Source organism: Acomys russatus, chromosome 12, assembly GCF_903995435.1.
Source record: "Acomys russatus chromosome 12, mAcoRus1.1, whole genome shotgun sequence".
In the NCBI taxonomy this organism is placed as follows: Eukaryota; Metazoa; Chordata; class Mammalia; order Rodentia; family Muridae; genus Acomys; species Acomys russatus.
The window spans coordinates 188028-215807 of NC_067148.1; the positions used below are offsets into that span (position 1 = coordinate 188028).

The 27780-nt window shown below is 37.7% G+C and overlaps 1 protein-coding gene across 1 annotated transcript; it reads left to right on the forward strand.

Moving 5' to 3' along the window:
• The first annotated feature begins 346 nt into the window (after window positions 1-346).
• Ccdc168 (coiled-coil domain containing 168) lies at window positions 347-27780 on the forward strand. The gene is given in 19 exon segments (XM_051154517.1): window positions 347-595; window positions 715-751; window positions 1023-1059; window positions 7560-8147; window positions 8149-9685; window positions 9687-10919; window positions 10921-13420; window positions 13423-14374; window positions 14600-18128; window positions 18130-21279; window positions 21281-23429; window positions 23432-24126; window positions 24262-24381; window positions 24412-24554; window positions 24797-25256; window positions 25527-25548; window positions 25646-26075; window positions 26077-27578; window positions 27581-27780. Coding segments are annotated over 19 exon segments (19515 nt in total). The 5' UTR covers window positions 347-364.

Consider the following 27780-nt stretch of genomic DNA (forward strand, 5'->3'; position numbering starts at 1 on the left):
TTACATAAGGGTTCCAGGCCAGTGCCGCCATATACTGCAAGGCCTTGCCAAAAAGATAAATAAATGGCCTGCATACTTCCAACGCTAGTACCAGGCATGGGCTGCACATGTTTTACCTGTGACCTTTTGTTACTGCAGGAGTTGCTGTGAGCTCAGTTAAACAGCCCCTATGACACGTACCTTACTTTACTCAGGCCTGGAGCAAGCACTGCACCATTGGATACAGGCACTGAATGACAGTAGAAGTGTTTTGTTTTTTGTTTTTTGTTTTTTTTTTCTGGCAGAGCTTTGCCTGTGTTTATGAGATAGATTTATTTAAGAGGCTTCTGAAGTTAATGCCTTCTGAATGAGGCTCCAACCCATTATGGCAAAAATATATCACTTCTTTAAAAACAAATTGAAGTCTGTATTAGATGAAAATGCATTTTTCCCATTGTGGGACTTTCTAGACTACTGGATTTTTAACAATGCTTGGATACCAATTCTATTTACAATTTTTCTAGGAGTTGTTTTTGAGTTAATCCTTATAAGAACTTGTGAATTCATTAAGAAGAAGCTTGAGCTATGGGAAAATTGTAGTTTGGGTTCTCAGAAGGTAAGAAATGATTGACCACTCTACTATTTTTCAAAAACACAGATAAGAATAATTGATAAAAAGAAAACACTTCAAATAGGTGGGTTATTTCTCTAACATGTTTATTTTCTCCCTTGAAGCAGAATGAAGATGGTTTCCCAAAAGGCCTGACATTTGGTAAGTATCACACAATTTTGTCTTTTTTGTTTGTTTGTTTGGTTGGTTGGTTTTGCAGACACAGTTTCTCTATGTAGTCTTTGCTGTCCTGTAACTCACTCTGTAGACCTAGCTGGCCTCGAACTTATAGGTCTCTGCCTCCCTCACAAGTACTGGGGTTAAAGGCATGAGCCACCACAGCTGAATTTATAATTTTATATTTTAATATTAAATTTATTTAGCCTGAATGCCTTTTCTGACACTGTAACTTTTTGTTCCCATGTGTCTATAGAGAGCTGGTCAATTACCCACACGTCTACAGAAGAAAGGTAAGTGAGATAAAACAACGTAACTTCTTTACAATCAATTCAGACCTGTATTTATTTCTGAGTCCAAAAGGAGAATCTTCCCAAAGGTACTGTAAACTATTATTCATTCCAATATTGTTTTTACATGGGTGCCTTGCTCCAAGCTGTGTTAGATGCTTTTTATCTATTGGTAAAATTGTCCTTTAATATAGATGAAGTTTTCAGAGGTTAACTGACTCAAGGTTAAGATAAACTGTCTTCACTGCTCACGAAAAAGTTGTAACCATGATTTCCTTTTTTTTTTTTTTAATTTTGTAATTGTATTCATGTACAGAAAATTTAGCAGTGTATATTTAACCCAGTTTAGTGGTGAGTTCTTTAGCCTTTGTCTTTTCCAGCTTGGCATGTGAACCACAGATTTAGGACCCAGGACACTGCCTTCCCAGTGGTTTTGTATCTCATCATATCTGTCATTGTAATTGGTCCTAATAGCTTCCACCAGCTTAGCCAGAGCACCCTTGTCGTCTAAGTTAACCTGTGTGAAGGCAGCGGTGGTGCCAATCTTCCTGTGGACCAGCCGCCTCAGCCTCGCCTTTCCCTTGATGATGCATCTTTCAACATAGGGAAGGTAGGAAGGCCACCAGCTCAATGAAGTCTACGTCATTGGCAATCACCACCAGTCAGCTTCTTGTTCTCCACCAAGGTGATGACTGTATTGACCCCTGATAGAGGGACAGGTAGCCTCTTAGTTGGAATGTCTCCAAGCAGCTTTCTTCCCAGCACACACCAGTAGCCTCTGCTTCTTCTGCTTTGTCTCTGGCCTGTTCTTGTGGACAAGGTTAAGTAAGCAACTGGGTAGCTGTTTGCTGGTCCCGGGCCTGGGTGCAATGATTAATTGCAAGAAGTACTTTGAGCCACTTATAGAGGATAGCCCTTTACCGCTGCAGCCTGATGTAGCGGGGCCATTTTTTAAATTAATTAATTAATTAGGATTACATCTCAATTGTTATCCCAATCCTTGTATCCTCCCATTCCTCCCTCCCTCCCTCCCCCTTTTTCCCTATTCCTCTCCCCGATGTCTGTGACCAAGGGGGACCGCCTCCCCCATTATATGGTCATAGGCTATCAAGTCTCATCTTGGTAACCTACCCACCACCGGGAAGTGGTCAAATATGGGGCACCAGAGTTCATGTCCGAGTCTGTCCCTGCTCTCCACTCAACTGTGGAGAATGTCTTGTCCATTGGCTAGATCTGAGAAGGGGTTCAATGTTTACTGCAAGTATTGTCTTTGGTTGGTGCAGTAGTTTGAGCAGAGCCCCTGGGCCCAGATCCTCCTGTCACAATGGTCTTCTTTTAGGTTTCTGGGATCCTCTGGATCCTTCTATTTCCCCATTCTCCCATAATTTTCTCACCTAGAGTCCCAATAGGATGTTCTCAAAACTATCACACTCTCCTGGTAAGTGAAGACTTTCATGTGACATGCCTCTTGGGCTAGTGTTCAATTAGAAGTGAGTATATACCATGTGAGTCTTTCTGCTTCTGGGTTAACTCACTCAGTATGATCATTTCTAGTTCCATCTATTTGCCCACAAATTCTGGGATTTCCTTTTTTTTTTTTTTTTTTTTTTTTTTTTTTTATATAGCTGAGTAGTATTCCATAGTGTAAATGTACCACAGTTTTTTTATCCATTCTTCGACTGAGGGACATTTACGTTGCTTCCAGGTTCTGGCTATTATGAATAAGGCAGTTATGAATGTGGTTGAGCATATGTCCTTGTGTGTGGTGGAGAATCTTCTGGGTATATTCCAAGGAGTGGAAATGCTGGGTCTTGAGGAAGTCTTATTCCCAGTTTCTGAGATAGTGCCAGATAGATTTCCAAAGTGGTTGTACAAGTTTGCATTCCTACCAGCAATGAAGGAATGTTCTCCTTTCTCCACATCCTTGCCCACATGTGCTGTCACTTGAGTTTTTGATCTTAGCCATTCTGATGGGTGTAAGATGGAATCTCAGAGTCCTTTTGATTTGCATTTCTCTGATGACTAACGACATTGAGCATTTCTTTAAGTGTTTCTCAGCCATCCAATATTCCTGAGCCCCATTTCTTAATTGGGTTATTGGGTTTGGTGGTGTTTAATTTCTTGATTTCCTTGTATATTTTGAGTATTAGACCTTTGTCAGATGTAGGGTTGGTGAAGATCTTTTCCCATTCTGTGGGCTGTCACTTTCTTCTGTTGACAGTGTCTTCTGCCTTACAGAAGCTTCTCAGCCTCATGAAGTCCCATTTATTGATTGTGTAGCAGGGCCATTTAATGAAGTCAGTGAAATCTCTTTTGGGCTGGATATCCTGCCCGATTCCAAAGTTCTTGGGCCTCTTCTCAAACAAAGGATTGACCACCTTTTGGCCTCTGTTTCTTCATGACATCGGGAGCCCGGAGCCACCTTCTTCCACTAAGCCTTCTTTCCTTTGGGCATCTTGCTGGGCCAGAGGAGAGAGGTAACCATGATTTCTTATAATTATGTTTGAAAAAAAAATCTACTGTGGAAAGATCCCCCAGCGAACCAGGTACTGTAAAACTGACACTGTTTCTGAAATTCAGAATGTTAAGTGTGAAATCTATTGCTTGCTACAAGTGCCTCAGAATTCAGAATTTATCAGCTCCCAACTACCTCACTGCCATGGTTTAAACACCGACACTACTGTTATCTTTGTTGCTATCTTAGTTTCAACTAAAATTCATCCCATGATTATTAAATATTAATGCAACGGACTCTACTTGGTGCTTGGATACAAACATTCTGATCTCAAAAAGACATGTAGTTACAAGATAGTTGCTGCTCAGCATACAAATATTTAGAATATGTCTAAACCAACCTAAGACTTTAAGAGTAATTTAATGATGGGGACATTAGAGCTAGAGTTTCAACGTTTGGTTTGTTTGTTTTTGTTTGGTTTTATGAGACAGGGTTTCTCTGTGTTTAGCATTGGCTGTCCTGGACTTGTTCTGTAGACTAGGCTTACCGCAAATTCACAGAAATCCTGCCTGTTTCTGCTTTCCTGGGTGCTGGCATTACAAGTATATTCCACCATACCCAGCTTGGAATTTCAAATTTTAAAATTACATTTATGTATTGTTACTTTGCTTGGTTGGTGGTGCCTCTGCCTCCCAGGTATCTGCATTAAAGGTATGCGCTACCAAGACTGGCCTTGAGGATTCTTCTGTTTTTCCATGAGATGACTTATTGATTGATTGATTGATTGATTGTGCAGAATAAATCTGGGGATTGATAGTCTAATTTCTTTCATATTTCAAATCTATTAATTTTTTTTTTTTTTTTTTGGTTTTTCGAGACAGGGTTTCTCTGTGTAGCCTTGGCCATCCTGGACTCACTTTGTAGACCAGGCTGGCCTCGAACTCACAGCGATCTGCCTGCCTCTGCCTCCCGAGTGCTGGGATTAAAGGCATGCGCCACCACGCCCGGCACACAAGTCTATTAAATTTTAAAGTCTAGTTGCTTTGTTATCCCACTGGGTCCCAGGAATTATGGCTTTTAAATTGCATGCCATCCTGAGGAACAGGAGGAAATATATTATGGTAGTTTGAATAATAATGGCCCCACAGGATCAGAGATTCGAATGTTTGGTTCCCAGTTGATAGAATGCTTAGGATGGATCAGGAGGTGTCCTTGTTGGGAGAAGTATGTCACTGTGGATGGGCTTTGGGGTTTAAAAAGCCCATACCAGCCTCAGTCACCATCTCTCTCTCTCTGCCAAGAACCTGTGGTTCAAATATAAAAGCTCTCAGCTATTGCTGTGCCTGCCTGCCTGGTGCTGTGTTCCCAACCATGATGATCATGGACTAACCTTCTGAAACTTAAGCAAGCCCCCAATTTGATGATCTCTTGTAAGTTGCCTTGGTTATGGTATCTCCCTTACAGCACTAGAATGGTAACTAAAACAGATGCCTTTCTGCTAGGTCTCTTCTTCAGTGTATCCGTGCTGTATTATCCTACATAACTTAGTAGCCATTTTTGTTTCAGATTGACTGTTTCATATTACTGTTCTTGTATTCATGTAACCTCCATTTAACCATGGCTCCAAAGCATGATGATATTGGTGCTGGAAATTCAGACATCAAAAGAGAATCTGCAAAGAGCTTTATGTGAAAAGTGAAAATAAGATAGGACTTTTTGAGACAAAGAAAGATTATGTAACTTTCATTATGGTGTGTTATAATATTCTATTATTTGTTGTTTTTAAACTACTACCTAACATAAATCAAACTTCAGGGGACTCAGTAGTGCTTATCTTATATGTTCTGGACCTTGGATTTAATACCTAGCACTGCAAAAATTAGTTTACAATTTAAAATTAAACAATATTGTGAATAATAAGAAAAAGCATAGTGTATCCAGTATTTGGTGACATTTACAGATTCAAGCATTGTGGGGGACTGGGAATGGACCACCAAGAAGGGAAGCACTGTAACTGAGAAGGGTAGTAAGGAAGTAATTTTGGAGGAGCAGACTTAATGAGGACACTCTCCAGTGAGGATATACTGGGGTGAAACCATCATTTGTGGTTTCAAAGGTGATTATGTTTGGTTTGGGTTTTTTGTTTTGTTTTGTTTTGTTTTGTTTTGTTTATTTTGTTTTTGAGACAAGGTCTTGCTATGTAGCCTAGACTGGGCTTCAACTCAGGATTTCCTGTCTCACCTTCCTGAGGTATAGGCTACTATACCTTGCTAAGGTCTTGCTTTGTTGTTTGGCCTGCTGTTCGACAGACAATTTGCTTTAGGACATTGTTCTATGCAGTTATGCTTACTGACAAGCCTAAAATCTGTGTAAGTCTAAATATTACCTTGGCAAATTTTCTTCTTGCTGTGAACAAGTTACTCTATTGCTCTATTTATGTCTAAGGCTGTTTGGATGACTTCTCTCACATTAGGGAGAACAAGTTCCCTTATAATTTACTAGTTCAAATGTTAATCTCATCTCTAAAATACCCTCTCAGAAACATCTATGGTAATATTGGATCATGTATCTGGGCTCCACAGCTCAGCTAAGATGACATATAAATAACCACCATACAAAGCTAATGCTAATGTTGCTGGTGTGAGTACTTGTTAGACAGAGCAGTCATTTACAATATGTAAGCTTGCCTTTTTAACCAGTATTTTTTATTACAACTTATTAACCGAGTACATGTCACTTATAACCCGACTAACCAAAACAATAGGAAAAGAGGATTAACAAACACAATAACAAAACCATAATGATATCAGTTCCGAGGAACAGTTCTCCTGGCGTAATCCACAGGATTTCTTCTGCTAGAACCTGGAGTAACCAGAACCTGGAACCTCAGCAGAAGCTAGAGCTCTAAAGCCATCCCTCAAACGGTTCTCTCTAGGAGTGTCTCTAAGTGGAGTGACGAACAGCCAAAACTATCTGAATTCTCCAACTGCTCCCATCCCCAGTTTTCGGCTCATTTATTTATCTCCTCCCAGAGTCTGTCCACGGGATCTTTTCAGTTAGCATCTTTCAAGCTCCTGCATAAGGTGGTTGATCTTCTAGTGGATTAACTTCACCTGTTCTCTCACAAGACCATTCCGATCCCACACTTGGGATCATAAAAAACAGGTTTATCTCTCCTTCAACAATAGAATAAATTGTAACATCTTTGCTATCCTTTCATTACTATAAATCATTACTCTGACCCAGAAGTCTACTAAGAATCATTTTCACCAAATGTAGGTTTTTCTCTTCCTCACAATAGCTGACATGATTATCTGTAGAAAATGACACTTGATATTATGCAGTATTCTATTGTTCTGCCTACTAAATTCCATAAGATTGTTCCCTATAAAAAAATAGGCAAAGAATAGAAACATGTTCTTTATAAAAACATATAATCTACACCCCTTGGCTTTTGCTATTAAAAACACTTAGAGATTCTCTCTCTTTTTTCTTTTTGTTGTTGTTATTGTTTGCTTTTGTTTTTTGAGACAGGGTTTCTCTGTGTAGCCCTGGCACTCCTGGACTTGCTTTGTAGACCAGACTGGCCTCAAACTCACAGCAATCCCCCTGCCTCTGCATCCCTGAGTGCTGAGATTATAGGCTTGTGCTACTGCACCTCGGTGAAATTCACTTACCCTTTTTTGTTTGTTTATTTGGTTGGTTTTGTTTGTTTTTTTCAAGACAGATGTTGTCTTGACTGTCCTGGACTCACTATGAAGAACAGGCTGGCCTCAAAGTCAGAGATTTACCTTCCACTGCCTCCCTAGTTCTGGGATTAAGTAAATGTTTTTCTTCATATTAGTAACTGGTTGGTCTACTAAAGGAAATGCCTAGTACTAAAAGAACTAAAGTCCCTTGACAATATGGATGATAGTTTCACCTTTACCTTTGTGTTTATAAACAATCTTGTCTTCATCTATGATAGATTTGCCTTAAGTCTAGAAGGATACCCTATAACAGCTTTATTTTAAGTTACAACTCACAGGCACTGTTTTCTTATTTCCAGAGTTAAAACCTTGTCAGGAAGAATAACAACCACTCAGTCATCCAATGACTTTGCATTTCAAGGAAGCCATTTTTGTGAAAGTCACTCATCATCGGGTGGGACCAGGGCATCTTTGTCAATGTTTCACAGGAAAATAAAGAAATTTTTCATAAGCCACAGAATAGAATTGGAAAGAGAATATCAAGCAGTACAATTTTCCTCCAAAAATTTATTTTCAATAATGAAAACAAACAGTACAAAAACCAAACCTCCTGATGATCTTAGTTTTGAAAACTCTTTTAAATTTACAAGAGATAAGGATCTCGATGTGACACCATGCCCTTCTGTGCATTTACTTCTTTCTAGCAACCAAATTAAACATCTGGAAGAAAATATAAGAAGAAAAACTCCTGTGAACCCCAGAGCTATGCTAGTAAGGAAAGGTGATTATCTGCACCACAGATCTCAGGAGCCATTGATTCATAATCAACATCCTAAAGAAATGGTTACTCCTGCTGAAGCACAAGATACTTTCCTGAACCAAAATGTTATTCAGAATGAAATGAATCCTGAACCACAGTTTACTAGCCACATCCAACAATTTATTCACATCCACAAAGAGTCAGCTTGGATTTGCTCAGTCTCTAGATTTTATGAGAGTGTCATTTTCTAACAGTACACAAGACTCCTTCCAGACCCAAGATATACATCATAAAGAAAAGAGCCAACATTTCATTCACATGCCATGTATTGTTGAAACACAAGACTTAACCAAGGACATCGAGTCTGATGGACATTTCAGTGATACCCAATATTCCCTTTATTTTAACGACCCAAACAAGAATAAATATTTAGTCAAAGGGCAAAACAGTGTTTTCCAGAGTGCTGACTTTCTATCTTTAAGTAAAAATTCAATGGCTCTTTCACCTACCATTAAAAGGCAGAGAAATAGAAAGATACCAGACAATGAAAGAAAACTAAGTCTTAAGGTTCCATCTCTAAAAGCAAAGAAAATATCATATTCACAGGTATTTCCAATCATAGTATGTCACACTTTAGAAAATAAGATTGAATTAAGATGCAAGAAAAAGAAAATTATACATCAAAGGAAAATAATGTCAGATATAGCTTTGCATCTTATTTCTGTATCTAAGCTTATCACTCCCCATGTTAAGAAGTATTTCTTAAGCCATCTACTGAAGGTAACTCCAGACTTAATAAAATATGAACATTTTCTACAGAAGCAAAATAGGTCAGATGCAAAGAAAATCAACTATTCAAGTTCTACTAATAGAGTAAGCTTGGGTATTATTGAAAACTTAGAACACTCATTCATGGTCAACACTGATGAACTAGAAGCTCCTTGTTCATTACCTGAAACAAATGGAGAGATTAAGGAGTCTGGTGAGGACTCAGGTCAGCAGACATTTGACCTGAACCTTCCAAAGCATGAGGGGCTTTCAGAATCTTTGCAGAAAGAGGTTTCATTTCCCAAAATAGAATTGAACAGAAGAATGAAAGTACAGAAGGGAATACAGCATATAGAGAATGTAGATGAGCTAAAAGACAGAACAGCAAACACACAAAGGTGCTTTTCAAAAGAAAAAATGCAGAAAGCCAAAAATTCAATAGAAATCCTTTTCAACTTTTCAGATATCAATTTACTTATTTCTCTGGTATCCCCAAAGTATGAGAAAAATGAGCTAAAAGACATAAATGTTCAAGTGGTTACAGGAAGCACAAATCTACAGGAACACAAACCATTAATGACCAATATTACAGGATATGGTAAACCAAGTGACAATGAAAATCTGGAATGTGACACTAGAAGCAATGAAAAAAATAGACATCAACATGAAAAGATTTCAGATACCTCTCAAAAGACCATGCAGGCTACCATTTTGGAACCCTTTGATATGGAACTATGTAGCAGATTAGAATCCAAGGCAGACACAACAATAATAAATTGTAGTCACTCTGCACTAAAGCAAGAGAAACTACTAGGTGAAAAGGAAACAAAGGAAGTAAAGCATACTGATAACTCCATAGGTAGAAAGCCACAAGAGTGTGACAGAAAGAAGGAAAAAAGAGAAACAGCTCCACTGCTGGCAGAAGATTTTAGAGCAATTATATGTGTGAAGCAAAAGGAAAAAAAGTGTTCAATTTGAAATGAGACAGATCCATTTGGAAAATAGAAAAATTCAAAGCAAAGAAAAAGAAGTACAGTCACAGACTATTTCTACACAGAAGGTATGGAAAACTAGATCATGTCCTCTGATAGGTCCACTGCAGGATAAGAAATTAAAGCAAAGTACAGACAAACCTACAGACAGAGAAGAGATTGCCGGTCCCATATACCCACCTTCACTGCAAGAGAACTTGCCCATTGGTGAGTATTTAATTAAAACGACAGTATGTGGGGTCCCATTTAATGGAAAGCCCACAAAGACATTGGGTGGTCACAGTACAGAAGACAGAGAAGACAGAGAAGACTTGAAAAAGGACTTATGTGCAGTTGCCACAAGACCTTTCAAAATCAAGAAAAAAACACCAGGAACAAAAAATCCACTGGAGGAGATTAAAATGGAGAAAGAAATGCTTCAAGCAGAACCTTTCAGAGAAGCAGTTAAAGAGGTAGTTGACTCACTGAGACTGGATTCGTTTTCGGGTGCAAATGTGAAGAACAGCACCTCTACAGAAACAGAGCTCCAAGGTTCTGTAGGGTTAGAGTTGTGTCCTCCAACATTAGAAAACATAACAGTGGGAGACTTTCTGAGCCAATCAGGAAAGAGTAATGTTCTAAATACTAGGAAAGATACAAGGGAAACTCATTGTGGTTTTCCCCAGAAACCTTTCTTGTGGTCTTTACATTACTGCATGCCTGTTTTGACTTATTCTAAAAAAAAGAAAGGCAAAACAAAATTCACAAATATAAGAACAGTGAAGCTCAATATGAATAAGGTGAAACCACCAGCTTCAAAAACATTCAGTATCACAGGCAATAAAAAGAAGACAAAATTGGCCATCAAGGCCAAATTTAAAAAGATAAATCAAGCTAAAGCATTTTTATCTGAAGGTCAAAACACTGTTTGCTTATCTATCCAAAGCAGATTGCAGGGGGTATTCTGTCACGCTCAACTAAAGCAAAGAGAACTAGCAAAGAAAACATGTGTTGATTATGTTGCTGAAAGTAATGCTTTCTATGATAGAGAGAAAAACCTTCAAGAAGAGAAACAAATCCCTTTGGTACAGGTAGCACTTCAGCATGGCCAATGCCTGTGGGCTGATGCAGATCAAAGCAAGGAAGCTATCTGCAATGAGCCAGATCCATCGCCTGTTTCTTTACATCAAGAACAACCTGTTAACAGTCAGAGTGTAAAGTGCAAAAAAAGATTCTCTGCCAAGCACTTTGGAGGCCAGCCTACAAATGGATCCCATAGTATCTAAAGGATTACAGAAAGCTAGCAAAACAGAAAATGGTATAAACTTCTCTGTGGTTCCTAAAATTTTATCTCCTGAAACAGGAAACTCTTCACCTGGTGAATTTATAAATGTGACAGATGATGAAAACTCTGAAAAAGAACTAGATTCATATCCTGTAGAAAAAGACTCAGAGACATCAACAAATCTGCAGGTGACATTCCTGCAGTCTTCTGATTCTGTTACAAAATCCTTTGTTTCTAGACTGAAAAGGAAAAAAACAGCACCAAGTTCAAAGAAGCAGATACCAGTGAGTCAGAGACAAAGAGCAATGAGGAAAATACCATCACAGACAGTTAACTTCAGGTACAGCAAAAACATAAGATGCAACAAAGAAGTGAAAGATTCACAGCAAAAGGGTAACATAGCTGGTATCTGTCTCAGTGTCATTCACTCCAAGGTACTTATTTTGCCTAAAAAACACATTAGAAATTCAAAACCATGGACAGATAAACAGAGAATAAGAAGACTTGGTTATATGCAACTAATGCAAGAGAATTCATCAAATGGAAGAAATATGAACTGTCCAGGTTCTGCTGATGCAAGTAGTTTCTTTAGAATGAAGAAGTATAAAGAGGAAAGAAAAGAGAAACCAGAAAATAGCCCTGGCCATATATTTGATATGTATCAAGAAAAAGACCATAACCTTGTTAGTTCGGACAAACAACTGAACCCACTAGGGAGAACAACCACTCAGGTAAAACCACAAACACCTACAGAAACGATTTCATGTTCCACAACAGGTCCTCTCCTAGGTGAATTTCAATCAGAAATTCTAGAGGGCTGTTTCAGCATGTTCCCTCTGAAGTTTGGGGAAGTCAAAGACAATGCATTATCTGGAAGAAAATGTGATCTATCTAATGAAAGACGACACAAGAAACAGGCTGAAGACAGTGAAAAGGAAGAAAAGGAACTATTAGTCTCATACTCTAATCCAAATCATTGTGGGGAAATTAAATGTGACTTGATCAAAATGAAAGGCATGAATCAGGAGAAAAAAGTTGCAAATGAAACTTTCTCTTTGTCAAATGTTGCACTGGATGTTAAGATGAACTACAAAATAGCAACAGGAAAACACTCACCAAAGGAAAAAACACCCCATTCTACACAAATGAAGCCAGAGATAGTGTACCATGAAGAGATGGCTGCTTCAGATGCCTTCAAAGAAATTTATATTCAGGATAAAGAAGAAAAGGAGAATAATGGTAATGACACACTATTAAAGTCACCCCCACAGAATAGCCAGCATTTTATATTTTGTCCACATCAAAGCAGGGATCCAACATCTCAAAAATTAGGAAAACAAGGAAGGAGGAACGTTCTGTTCATTGAGGAACAAGATCTGACACAGCAGAATCAGTCAGCAAATACAACTCAAAGAGACTATGACATGTATACATCAGGTTCAAAGCTTGTTCCCTTAAAATCACAAGAACCACAAATAGATAAAACTAAGACTAACAGAACAATATATGACAGCCCAGCTGATGATATTCATGCACAGGAAGTGAATAGTTGGAATAGATTGGAAAAAGAAAGGCTCAAAAATGATCTACAAGTAACCATCCCAGAGTCTTTGACTATCTCAATCCCCAATGTACCAAGATCTAAAAGGCAGAGCAGGGTGTCTGTAAGCAAAGCTTTACAAGGTAAAATGTGTTCAACTTGTGTAACTATGAAAGGAAGAAAAACTTCTGTTTCAAATGTATTGACTATTCCACAAGGTAGTCATAGAAAAAACCTACTTCTGAAAACCTTGAAATCACAGGTTTCTGAATTATTAATAAATTCTTGTGTCTTACCTGATAATCTTAATGTAATCAAATTGAAAGACCCAACAGCAGAGAAAAATAAAAGATTGTTAACCCAGGAATTGGAAGCACCAATGACTTTGGCTTTCTCCACATCTATATCTAAAGAGAGAGAGAATTTAAAACTCATGGAAAATGGGGGTGAAATGAGTACTAACTATCTTACTGTTAAAGCAAATAAGTCAGCAATCTGTCAGACACTTATTACCTTGGGTGTTGGAACACCAAAGCAAAGTAAAACCTTGTCAGGTTCGTCCTTAAATGCCACCTTCTTTTCTCATATGCCCGTGTCTCTTGATGTTAACACAAGTAATGGAATAAAAGATAAAGATACAATGTGCACAATGGGATTTAGTAGTGAGCTTTATGGCCAGTCAGTACATGAAGAAAGAGCTTGCAGTACACACTACGCCAACAAGGACACTATGTCAAATGGCACCAAACACTTAAAAGGTCAAGGTGATGAAGAGGACTCATTGACTTCCCAAGATTTCAGTTTTAGTTCCCAGAACAAAGCAAGGCCTAATTCTGTGCAATCTGTTTTACAACTGACTAATTCAGCAACATGTCCAGAATTAGAGAGAGCTCTATATATGAGCAAGCACAGCTAGTCAATATGAATAACCTTCAAAGCAGCATGGTAGGTGTAATGTCTCCACTTCTAAATACAGAGGAATCTCAGACTGGCCACATACCATATAACAATACCTGGGATGGAAATTCCAGGAGAAAATGTGACTATTATGTTTCTGGACAAAAAGCATGGACTAAAAAGGACTTTACAGCTCTGGAACCTTTACAAGAACCCAGCCCTATGTCATCTGAATACAAATGTGATAGCTGCACATTAGAGTTTCTAAGCAAAAGAGATGTGAGTCCCAGGGCAAGACAAGCTTCAAAGTTGCTTAAAATTTCAAGACATTACACAGGAGTGCACAGGAAGAAAAGGCACTATAATCATAAACACCAGTTGAGAAAGGTGGGATGTGTGAAAGAGGAACCACTTCATGCTGCTGGAGATACTGTGAATTGTCCACTCAAGTTCATGGTTGATGAACCATCACTTGATAGAGCAGCAAGGGCTGATTTGTATAGCAGAATGCCTCAAAAATCTTTGGCAGAGGGAAAGGCAGAGTTACAAGCAAACTTAGCCACAACTTTCATGGGACCTTACAATTTTTTCATACCCTTTTTGTTAGACTTTAAAAGGCAAATAAACAAAGTAAAATTGTCAGAAAATGGAATTATGTTGAATCAGAAAAAGAAGCCACCAATTTCAAAGATAATTAAAACAAATGGATACTTTATTACAAACCATAAGAAATTTAAATTAAGAGAAAAAATGAAAGCCATATGGCTCAGTGAAAAAAATGATATACTTCAAAGCACTATTCATTTCATATCAACTACCTCTAATGGGAAAAACAAATTCAAATCAGAGGTAGATTTGGGAATATCAAAGTTTACCCAAACACAGCCAACACATGAGGCGTCACCAGGTGAAGGTATAGCAGAGTTGACAAAGATGGCTGACAAAGGTGGTTCCAACTTGTTAAAGGGAGCTAAACTACATGCTGGGCAACTTAGGGGAGAGAAACAAGAACTGCTAATAGAATCTGTTCCGTTTTATACAAACAACTTATCAGTAAACGCACATTTCATAAAGAAACCTAGATTTGGGGAGTCAGAAGAAATGCCTTTAAGAGAATATTTACCTCAAAGAAATCAACTGTTTGAGAGCAATCCAGAAGTTAATGTCACAATACAAAAAAACATGCAAGTAAGCCTGGGAAATGCATTCTCAAATGTGGAGAAATCACACAATTGTTTAGAAATCAGTGAGCCAGCCAATAATACTACTAAACATGGTGAAAAGGAAACTGGTCAGTCATCAGTTATAAAAGAAAAGTGTCCATTTTATTTGCCAGCAATAGTCACTTCCATTGCCAGGCATTTAGTTGCTTCCACAGAAGTACCTCACCTGTCAGCTCAGAAAGGTATACCTTCACAGCTACTGAAGTCAACAAAGTCACAGTCACCTCATGGTGGAGGCCAGGCTACTGTAAACATAACTGAGACACAGGACTTTAGAACCCGAGAGATAAAAGATAATGATGAGGTAAATACAGATATAAAATCCATGTACACGTGTACACCAACTCAAGGAAATTGTCTTTTGCAAAAGGACAAAGAAAAAGTGAAAAGGAGTGTCCAGCCATTTGGAACAAATCAAAAGAGACAACTTGATCCTTTGAATCTGAAAGTATTTTCAGCTAACACAGTGCACCACAAGGACATCATGCTTCAGAAAACAGCTATTTATTTAATAGATCAAGAAGGAAATACAAAAGTTGGAGAAGACTTTAGTCAAGAGGTTGTTCTTTCTTCTAATGTACATACTCTTCAAACTGAAAGGCAGAACAACGAATTTAAAACAGGTTGGAAAACAAAGTTCAAGTCTTTTGCCCTGGCAAAGAAACAGGAAAAGCCTGCTATCTCAAGACCATTATGGAGTTCTTATGCCAGTGACCCTACCTATCCTGAAACTGTAAGACAGAAAGATAAGGCAAAAATATCAAATGTGAAAAGTGCTATGTGTACCAAACAAATAAAGCTGAAGGCAAAGAAAATACCAGTTTCTCTACTTCTTGGACATGGGGACAGAAGCAATGAGAGAAAACTGAGACACAGTCTGCAGCACCAGAACAAATTGGAGCTGAGAAGAAATGTACAAAACCTAGTGATAGAAGCTAATTTTGATTTAGGGTGCTTTACATCCCCAGTTCAAAAGCTTACCAGAGTAAAACTGGAGAGAGACAAGATGAAAGAGAAAGAAAACACTCTTCCCCAGACATTTCTGGAGAACCCATCTAGCCCAAAGCAAGCTGCATGGTCAGGATGCAATGGTGTACCTAGAGAGCTAGAAGAAAATGTTAAAGGAGCCCATGACCACCGCACTCTCAAGGACCTTCACCAGCAATGTATGCAACAATTTCGGGTTAAGTCAAAACACACTTGTAAGCTAGAAGATTTACAAAGAAAGATGTACTCTGAGTTAACATCCCAGAAAGAGGAAACTGATGACCTTGGGCTAGATACCTCAAGAACTAAAGGAGGAACAAATGTCTACCATGACCCACAAGACATCAAACCATTAGGTCGACCGAAGATAAAGGGACTGCAAGTAATAGATAAGCCATTAGATTCAAAGGAATCATTGGTTATTCCTGGGCTTACGGTACAGCAACAAAGTCTTTTCACAGATTCTCTCCTGGGGTCTATTTCCTCTCCTGCAACACATCAGTCCCATACTGAAGATCCAAAAGAAGACATGAAAACATGTGGGAAAAACGTGAAGAATTCAACTCAACAGCTGAAGAAACTCTCAAATAAAGAATATATTTCAGAAATAGGTTACATGCCAGAAAGTATTGAAAAACTACTCTTGCTTATTAAAGAACAGGAAAAGAGAAGGAAAAAAAGTGGAGGGGGTAAAAAAATTGAAATAACAGAAGACATAAAAATGAGAGCACAATTTAGCAACACAATAAAGAAGAATGGTATGTTCAGGCAAAGATATGGGACAGAGCCAAAAAGTATGGCCACATTGTGGAGACAGCAAAAGGGTGTACAAGAGATCAGTCTAGACTATGTTTATACATATAAGCTTATAAACAAAAGAACATCTTTCATACAAAGTGTCCTGTATCACAAAAAAATGAAAATGAAGGTGAGGAAGACAACTTCTGGAAGGTTGCTTAACATTACTGCGTATATAACCCATAGCTACAGAAAGGAGCTAAGACATAGCATTAAGACACAGAAGGAGCTGCTCCAAGGGAAAACTGTGGAATATTTACTTTGGAAGGGTTTTTGTGCTTCTGGCTATATTGCATCTAAAGTAAAAAACCTTATGGAAGTAAACAAGAAGAAAGACACACCACAAAGACCATATATTCCTCCACAGATAAATATGAAGAAAATGAATGAAACTAAAATGTTGTCTGTGTCGCCTCTTGATGATTCAATATCAAGCACTATCAGAAAATCAACACAACATACTATAAAGCAAAAAGAACATCAAATTGTTTTACTAGATATTATCTCACAAAATAAAGATCAGTTAATGACTGGCCAGCGGGTGGAGGATATGAGATATATCAATGTCCATGGCCATTTGGAAAAAGAAGCATACCGTATCATGTTTCCAGACACTGGAGAAACTGATTACAGTAGGATTGAGGCCCAAAGGCACAGAGCAGGTACAGAATTTGAATTCTTCACTGCGCAAAGAATAAAGCAAGGAGTTGTTAAGGACTCCATCAAACATGCATTTTCAGTTCCACTCAGAAGAGGAGGACCCATGAAGATGAATACTTCGAGTTCCAAAGGACATGGTATATACTTCATGGAGCTGGATACTTTCCAGAAAAAGACATTCAAGAAGCAAGAACTTCTTAAACAAGAAAGTATTTCCTCCAGGGTAAGCTTGGGAACTGTTGCTTGCCCAGTTAGGGAGTCCTTTGACTGGGAAAACACTAAGGTACCTAAGGAAGTGGGAATGTATCAAAGCATAAAAAATATTTCCCATCTATCTGGAAGAGAAGGATTAAGGAAAACTGACACAGAACTAGATTCCAAAGCACAGGCATCTCTTTGCACAGATCTACATGACTGCCACAAGACAGGTACAGCTCAGAAAGACTATATAAAGTCAAGTAACAGGGCTAGAATTGGTTTGAATTCTGTACTTTGCCACAAGAGGGCTCCTCTCCACTTAACACCAGGCTTGAGGACAGCGAGGAAAGACAGTGGTTACAATGATGTAGGTGCCAAAAGGGATCTCAAGGGAGAAGAGGCAAAGCCATCTGACAGTCAATTAAAATTAAATAAAAAGAAAGTGGACATTTCTAAAAACTTGAGGGCAAAACAAGTGGCCATTTTCACTCAGAATAAAGAAAAAATTCTGGATTATTTTTTATTTTGTGTATTACAACAACTTCAGGCTGAAAATACACAGAAACAAATCTCTGCCAAAGCCGCTCTAAATTCAAAAGTTATTAACACAGAGATAGAAAAAGCTTCAAGTGCAGTTAACATTCTAAGAAATCAATCTCCACATTCAGAAGGAGTTAACCTGCATGCTAAAGGAGGAACAGATTGCCAAGAGAGTGCATGGGAGGCTTTCCCAGTGTCTAACCCTCACCCTTTGGTGGATACACATAGGATTACATCACTGCAGGTAAAGAAAGCTTTAAAAGCAGTAGATAATCACACTTTAAATACAGAAAATAGAGAATGGAAAAAAAAGGATAAAAGAACAAAACCAGCACCACCTGCCAGTATCCCCCAAGAATTTGGAGGACCATTTATTATGCTTCCAAAACTATTCTCATGTCCAGCTACAACTAGAGCCTCAGACAAAGGGAGCATTGTCAGAGATAGGCAATGTGTCAAACATGACAAAGGGAATAGACTTGTCATCTAAAGAGCAACAAAGTATTGGGTATGAATGTAGACGAGGGTGGATTTTCCCCTCAGTTAGTCCAAAGCAAACAAAAGAACAAGATACTGTGTTGCCTTCAGAGTCAGACAAGAAAACTATAAAATGCCCACGCCTTTTGTTGTCTAAAAGAAAGCAGTCATCTGATGTAGTACAGATAAGTAAGCCAGTGTCAAATGATAGTTCCTCTATGCTAAGAGCTCTGAAAAAGGAACTGTCAAATAAAGCAAGTGAAAAGAAGCAAGAGGTGATGTTTCTACTTAAGGTGTTCTTACAGTGCCCTTCATTATACATGCAATATTTGCATGAAAATGAAAACCAGAATGATAACACAGAACATAGAGGTATGAAAGACACAATATACCCTAAAAGACAATGCCTAAACTTGAAGAAATTGGAACTTCCACTTAGTAGTTCCACTTACTGTAACCCAAGCAATAAAGTAAAACCACAGTATTACAAAAAAGAGAAAATGATATGTATGAAACATAGAAAGGATAAACCAGGCTCAGTTGCAATAAAAGCATGTGACCCCATCCCTTTACCTCACCTCAAATTGGATAGAGAAAAAATTGATGTGCTTATCTCACGTAATGTAAAGCAAGAGAAAGATAAATCAAGCCAAGAGAAAAATGGCATAAAAGGAATGAAGATGAAGGGAAAAATAGACTCTAATATTACCTTAAAGATAGAGGAATCATCATTGCCTTATCTATCCCATGGAAAGATATTAACTTTACTGTATGATACTACAAAACAACAAGGCAGGGTACAAGAAGAACTAAGTAAATCAGACATGAAACCAACAAAATCTTTTATTTCATTACCTTCTATATCGCATACTAGTTTAAATTCAAGATTAAAAGTAAGAAACGATAAGTCAAGACCACTAAAGAGCTGCCTTCCACCACTAAATCCTCTACTATCACTGAAAGGCAGAAAAGTACCATTTTCAGGGGCATTTAATAGAGAAAATTTAGGCAATTTAATAGAATTAAAATGTGTTCCACAAAGGAAAGAATACAGGAATAATATACTAGATTTGAAAGATATAATAGGCCTCATACATATCACTCAAAAGAGGAAGAGATCATCTTTTAAATACATGTTACATGGAAAGGAGCCATGGTGGAACAATAAAGTACAAAAAAATATTCACGGCAACAAAACTAATCTAAATGTAGTTCAGAATAAACCTCGGGATTCAGTTCCTTCCTTACCTTATCAGGAATGGGATCCTAAAATAATGGAGGCATACTTACAAGGAATAACCAAGTTCTGCCTTAGATCTCCAGCAATGTTAGAATTCTCACATACAATAGGAATGTACCGGGAAGCAACTGATGGTATTTTAAGCAGTATTGGAAAAGCAAAACATATACCACTGAAAGACAGATTGCAGATAGCTTCCAAGGAAGTGATGCATTCCAGAAGACTCTCTTTGAGACAGAAACAGTCTTCAGCATCACAGGAGTTACTATTTAATGTTGAAGAAAAGGTAAAAAAGATACAGGAAGATAAACAAATTAAAAATTGGAACAAACCTTCCATATATTCTCCTTCTTACTCTGAAATGGACAAAAGAATAAATGGAGAAGAAACTATGCAAATAAGAACCCAATCTTTTAGTCATCACTCAAAGCTCCAAGAACCATCAGGTATAGGAGAAATAATTTATAAAAAGTCTACCTTTGAACCTGTCTTGAACAGTGTAAAACATTCCATACAATATGCAGTCCAGAAAAAAGAGGAGAGTACAAAAACAGAAAAATACATACATGTGAAAGAAAACTCAAAACGAGTGAAATTCTGTCAAGGTAATAAAGATAAAAAGAACTTGGATATGGAGGAGATGGAGCAGGGAGAAGGAGGCAGAGATGGTCAAGGGCAAGAGAAAAGATATCCAGACGATGGAGAGAAAAATAAATGGAACCATAAATCTGACACTCAAGGGAACATGAAGCACAACAGTATAGAGCCAAGGAAAGCAGACCAAGAAGGGAAAAGCAAAGAGAAAGTAGCTCCTGAATATCTTCCTTCAAAGTCTTCCCATGAATTAGATATCCGAATAGAAAGAGAAGAAGGCACTCAAGAAATCATACAATTAGTACATTCACAAAAACAACAAATCGAGAAGTTGCTTGAAACAGGAAAGTTTGGACTTACAAAGTCAACTGAGGATGATGATAAGTCAAATGTAAAAACAGGGAAACAGTGTGAGTCACAGACATGGATGGGTAGAAAAAAAATTAGGGATACAAAAGATGTAATGCATCCCAAAGACACAGGTTCCAACAAAAATCAGTTACCACTTTCACATGTATGCAGTATCACTGAGCATTATGGCCCAAACACAACAGATGAACAGACAAATGTACATGAAAACTTGAGACATGTACAGGAAAGAAAACGCAAACTAGGTGAAAGTTTTACCACTGCATCTTTACTTTACAGTAACCTAGACACAAAAATGAAAGCCAAGGAAGCAACATGGATAGAAACAGAATCCTTCTCTCCATACTCACAGAGTGTGGAATCTTCAGATGTAGAAAAATTAAATTGTGCATCATTTTCTTTTAATTATATCATAAGTGATTCCAAAAAATCTAGATGCATGTTATATAAAGAAGATGGAGTGAATACATTTGAGAGAATCATAAAAAATTCCAAAGCCAAACATGTGAACATAAAGAAATCATCCCCTTCATGTGTACCCAAAATAAAGAGATTTAAAGGGAATCTTGAAGATCAAAGTAAAATGAAGCAAGAAGGCAGTAAGGAAAAAGTGATGCTTCAGAGAGAAACCTATCCTGTCATCATATCTTCAGATATCTCTAAATTAGGCATAACAAAGGAAGTTGAAACAGAAATAATGCAAAGGCATGTTCTACAAAAAACATTGCCTATAGGGCAAGTAGGATCAACAAAGGCCATTGATAACCATTCAAAAAAAAAGAAAACTACATCCAACATGGGAAGAAGAGGAAGTACAAACCTCAGCCATTGATAGTTTGACACACTCCAGTGCCTCAATTTTCAAGACAAAGATATTTGTATCTCCTCATATGTCCAGTGTCAGTGAATACAGTGCCCTGAGCAAGAAAAAGACTCATAGGTGGAGTCATCATGAAAAAACAAGGCATAAACAGAAAAGGGCAAGACACCATAATGTGATTGCAACAAAAAGTGTTTCTGCACCATTGCCTTTAGGGCAAGTAGCATCCACAAAGCAAATTGCTAAATGTGCAAAAAAGAGAAAACAGTATCCAGTGCAAGAAGACGCAGAAACCTCAGCCATAGATGGTTCGACATACTCCAGTGACATAGTTTCAAAAGCAAAGATATCTAGACCTTCTCATGTATTTAGTGTCAATGAGCACAATATTTCAAGGAAGAGGAAGACTCCCCAGAGGAACAATGAAGAAAAGATAGGACAGAAACAGAAAAGGGCAAGACAGTCTAAAATGTTTGCAACAAAGCACGATACTTGTATGCCTTCTATAGCTCACAATGGATTGTCTCCTCTACAGGATGAGTTTTTTATGACAACATGTACAGGGGAACTCATACATGCAGGTTCAAATGAAGATATTATGCTACCTAATGTAATTCAAGCTAACCAACAAGAGTTATATAAAGAGGCAAAGGGCAGTGTAACAGGTGGCAAAGATAGAATAACTTTGAGAGCAAGAATATCCAAACCTGCACATTTGAATGATGGAATGATAACAACTTTTAATATTAAAGAGCAAAGAAAAGATGTTGAGCAAGGCAAAAGTGAACAAATGGTGGTTCTAAAGGAAGCTGCTTTCTTGCCTTCTCCATCTTTCGTGAAGTCAGACATTGGAGTGAGTAAAGAGAAAGATATACTAGGAGAAATGAGAGACAAAATGATGCCCAAATCAGTAGATGAAAAGGTAAAGAAATTACCACCATCACATACACTCACTATCAAAGAGCTGCAGAGGAAAACCCAGGAAGAAAAACTTATGGGTCTGACAAATACAATTATAGAATTGTCTGTATCACAATTGCAACTCAAGAAATTTTTAGGTGCACAGATGGCTGATAGAGAAGTTTGCAGTGAGACAAAATTACTGAAAGAACATGTGCCACAGAAAGAAAACTTAGGTAAAGAAAAGCATGTGCGGGTAAACTGTATAGTGCATCCTGAGAATATATATTTGACGACAAAAAAATCGTCTACTTTATCTATGAAGAATTTAAGTGCCCTTCAGTGGAAAACTAGAGAGCAAGGGGGGAAGGTGAAAGAAGATGGAAGTGAGCTGAGTGTAACATTAACTAAGAAATTAACTAAGATAGCCACTGCTATGTCTTCCCAACCTATCCTTACTGTGAATACTGGAATCGAGGAAGTGTGTGCGCCAATGTTAACAGGATCCTCTGCTTCCATGGGACACTTACAGAAGTCAACTGATTCTGAAGGAGGTATTTACATACAGTCAGTTACCAGAGATACTTCAGTTAATCTGCAAAATGAAAAACAACATATGTCAGAAGAAAAAGAAACTGGAATGCAAATAACAAAATGCAAGTACCAAGAAACAAAGGTGCAGAAACTTAAAGATGAACAATGCTTGGTTGTGACTAAATCTCCTTCATTACCAGATCTGACTCATTCCAAATTGTATGAGAAAATAGAATTCACAGAACGAAGATGTAGAAATGATGCTTTGCAGAGAATATCAACTGAAGAAGAAACTGTACCTAAAGAGGCCATTGTTGGTGATACCGTGAAAGATGTTATAAAACAACATACGTCTCAGAGAGACAAGTCATATAGAAAAGAGATAATAGATAGGAGAGGCACAGATGTAACTTTGAAATCACGAAAATCACCTCTGTCCCAGAAGCTCCACAGAACAGAACTGTATATACATATTAAAGCACCCAAACCAAAAAAACATGATGACAACAAAAGTGAGCCTCAAAATTTAACAAATATGTATACTCCTCAGCCTTCTCCAACCAATGTTACCATGTGTAAGTATGTACAAGTAGATGAAGAAAGACTAGAGAGTAAACCATCTTCCCTACTCCCACAAATGGTTCCAGCATTATCAGATGCAGAAAAAATGACAAAGATGGCATGTGTGGTCATGTCAGAAAAGGAAAACAATATACAAAACAGGTAGAAAAAACAGTAGACTTGACAACTGAGGTGCATTGCAAAGGGGCAAAGGTCTCACAAAATTTACATCTTCTTAATTTAAAGGAACTTGACCTGAATATGAAGGTTCTGGAGGAAAAAGGATACAAAGATAAAAGTGAACTGGCTGTGGCCACAACACAGACTTTCATGTCCATACCATCAACAGCTTCTAGATGTTTACAGGAAAAAACACAGAAAGGCACAGCAGAATGTACTGAATTTTCTTTTTCACAAGAAAATGTCCAGGAACCAGCATATGCTCAGGAAACAGCAACCAGAGAGCCTGCTGAGGCTGATAGCAACTGTATTGTTAAAGCAACAGAACATGATGTGCTACTGAAACAAGCTAAGCCACAGAAGTCAAAGTGCATGACCACTGCCCAACAAATAAGTAAACATTCACAAGTAGAATCAGAATGTGAGTCAGCTTTCCCAAATCATAAAATTAATCTCATAAGATTAGGTACCAATAAAAGGGAAAAAATGTTAGACATGTCCATCACAGGGCAAAAGGTTCAGCCAGCAAAATGTAAGAAAGAACTTTTAGCAAAAATTGGAGATTGGAAGAAGGAAAGTGAAATCAAAGATAATTTAAGTAATAAAGCAAGACCCAAGTTTTCAGTTTCTCTACCGAAGAAATCACTCAAGAAAACATTGATCACACATGACACCCTTGTATATTCAAAAAGATCTGTGACAGAGAGAGAACGGGAAATTGGTACAGGCAAGTCTGATAAGCCAAAGAAAGATAGACAGATTAATGCTACGATAAGCAAAATGCTAACTTTAGAAAATATATTACTTGACAAACTAAGCATTGTACATTTGAGTAAGTCTCAAGATAAGAAAGAACAAAATGTGATCATGAAAGAGCAAGTCATGTTTCCATCTGAAAGTAGACAGCAGATAAAGCCAAAATCCTTTCCCTTTCTTAATGTTCTAGTTAACAGCAGAGATCAGAGGACACCTTTACAAACAGATGTGGACAAGAAACCTGTAGTCAATATCAGTTCACAAATAGAGTCAGGGGTACACATGAGTAATACAGAGTTTAACGCCACAGGAAGGAAAGGCCTTTCACCATTTGCTCCAGAACAAAAACAGCATGATCTAGCATTGTCTCAGAAGTCACATGACATTCTACTGAAATCTAGACATCTGGAAGAAAAGAATGAAACTAACATAATTTCCAATATAAAATTGAAACATGAAAAACAAATAATGAACAATAGTACTGTGAGTCAGAGAGAAGGGAAGTTACAAACAGATAGAAGCAGAGGTATAGACCTAGAAGATGACAAAAGAGAAGCTTTTTCAATCTGAAAAAGCATAACTTTCAAGGACTAAAATTGCTTCAAACAAACATTCTTGATTCATTGTATGCCTATATTCCTATTTATCCTAAAAGTCAGGAAAGTGGATTCATAGTAACAAACCTGAAACCCAAACAATCAACTATGAGAATCCCAGAGCACCCCATTACAAAGATACTTAGTATCATAGGATGTGGTAGTTCAACCAGTGAGAACAAATTAGAACATGGCTTCAACAAACCAAAAACCATGGCTCCAAGTAGTAAAGATGTCTCCCCAGAAGTCATTATCAGAAGTATTTGTGTTTCCACGATGAGCCCACCGCACAATGAAGGAACAGTTAAATCAAAAACAAACCCAAGTAGGGAAAATGGAATCTGTCATTCTAAATTCCAAGAGAAGTTACCAGATGCTAGAAAAACTAAAGACATCATAACAATTGTAAATGAACTGAATTTTCCAATCCCATTGCTACAGGAATCTCAGCCCTTTGTGGTGAATGACCCAGAAATGCAGAAACTTCTTGATGGGGAGCCAGAAGTAAACCTTGAATGTGAAATAGAAAAGAACTTATGTATACAAACAAGAGAAGAGGTTGATTCAGGTCATACATGAACTTGACATGAATATCACTGAGAAAGAAGAAATACGAAAAGACACTCTAATGCCCCCAGAGGACCTATGTAAATTTGAAGATCTAAAGGACACTATAGAAACTCATTTGAGAAGAGCTGTGAGTATAAGTGTTTCATCTCCAAGTCTACAGCTACTGTCTGGGACCTCACAATTTGATAATATGGGAGAGTGTCCCTTGCTTTCCAAGACAGAGGAAGCTGCTTCAGTAACTGTGCCCACAACACTTCAAGATGAAAACAATGAAAACACATCACTTGCAGAAAATTTGTTTCCCATTTATAAATCACTTAAATGTATTTTTGAAGATCCTGTTGAAAATAAAATCCCAAACCAAGTTCTTTCTGAAATACTGGAGCAAGTAAGAAGCTACAAGTCTGATGATGCAAAGGTATCGCCTTTGCTGCAGAGTCCAAATGCATCATCAAAAATACATGCCACATTGCTACACACGCCTCTTTTAAAACAGCTAACTCCAGAATTAAAAAATAAGCTTTCTATGCATTTAATTTCTAAAGCACTTGAGATAAAACTTGATCAGAAACCAGAGATAGTGAACACATCCTTACAGAACTATAACTCTCACCCCCAAAGGGCTATTTTGGAAGATTCCAATTGCAGGCTAAAAGAAAAAAAAAATGGATTTTAGTTCTCGAAAAGTTGATACTATACATACTAAATTAAAAAACCATTACCAAAGAGATTTTCCTCTTCTCAACTTGATGAAGACATCAACAACTAATGTTTCAAGTAGCAGCAAGATGGTCATGACAGAACCAAGGGGCATCAAAAAGCAAGAAACCATAACTTCATTAGCAACTTTGAATAATCTCCTGTTGAATCACATTCTTCACAAGTTGTCAGAGAAAGAAAAGGATGGCCTTTTTGTGCACCTTTGTACAAAAAGACTGGAGATACAAACAATGGGCCTTCCCAGAATTGCAGAACAATCTTATTCAAGGGCCTATGCCCAGGAAAAATCAAAACCCATATTTAAGTGTATCCATTCTGCCCCACAAGGACCAAAACGAACAAACAGAGTTTTAGTACTCTTTGATGAAAAATCTTTCTCTGACATTGACTGTGATTTGCAATACAAATACCTCCACTCACTCCCTAAACCTTCTTTCACTGTGGTCTCTAAGCCAAATGCACTTACCAAACACACTTCCAAGTTAAGCTCTGATTCCAGCTCAATATATATAAAAGTTGAAGCTAGTAAGGAAAGTACAATTCTTTCCTTTGACAAAGAACTTGTTTCTCTCCCAAAGAAAAATACACAAGAAAGCTCATTACACTCCAGAAAATTCCAGGAGCCTACTAATGTACATGCCTTTTACTCTGATCTACAAGGTACAGAACAGAATGATAGAATTCTTTCGGATTTAAATGTACAGATAACACCAGGAAATGATAAGCAAAGTTATATATGGTTACACGAAACCAATTCATACAAACATTCTGTTTCAGGAACTCAGCAAAATGCTGCAGACTTAGCTGATTCACATTCATTTTCGGATGACTGGACTGATGTCCCTCTAGACACTGAGACTTCAACTGAAATGGAATGTCCAGCTCCTGAAAAAACTGGCAGCGAGGATTGTGTGTTTTTAGAGAGTAATTTCTGTTTATCTCACGATGTTGCATTTGAGGAACCCAAAGACATATTGGAATATATCCACAAGGCCAATAGGAGGAAATGTAGATTAAACTCCAAAATGCAGCCTTCTGACTCATGGTCTCACAGTTCATCCAATAGTATTGAAATTGAGTCTACATCATCTTCCAAAATGTTCAATGAAGAGAAGCATTGGACTATGACCAGGTGGAGCAGAACAAACTACTCTTTAACCTCTTCAACAACAGAATCAAAAAATAAATTGAATCTCAGAAAAAAACATGACAAGTCTCACATGTATCCACAACCCAAAGAAAGAAGGGAGGTTAAATCTTATTTATGGAGAAAGTCCAATGTCTACTGGGATTCAGATTGCAGTCACTCACGTGAAGAGGAGAAACGATCATGGAAGAAGAGACTATATCATAAATCAAAAGAGCCAAACCCACAAGAGCCAAATGCTCATTGGCAGAATATCAAATTCTATTCAGAAAGAAGGGAAAACCAGCCTTTTTTTATGCCTGTGTACCAGCAGATTCAATGGATATTATCCCCCAAACCATTCGCTGGGTTATTCCCCAAAAAATCTTACAGAGGAGAAAGTTCAAAATTCCTCAAGTGGCAAAGATTTCAAATTCTTGGAATTTATGGAATTCATCCAAAAAGGTTTTGGGATCACTTGCAGCCTTTAGTAAAATCTGATATGGTTGA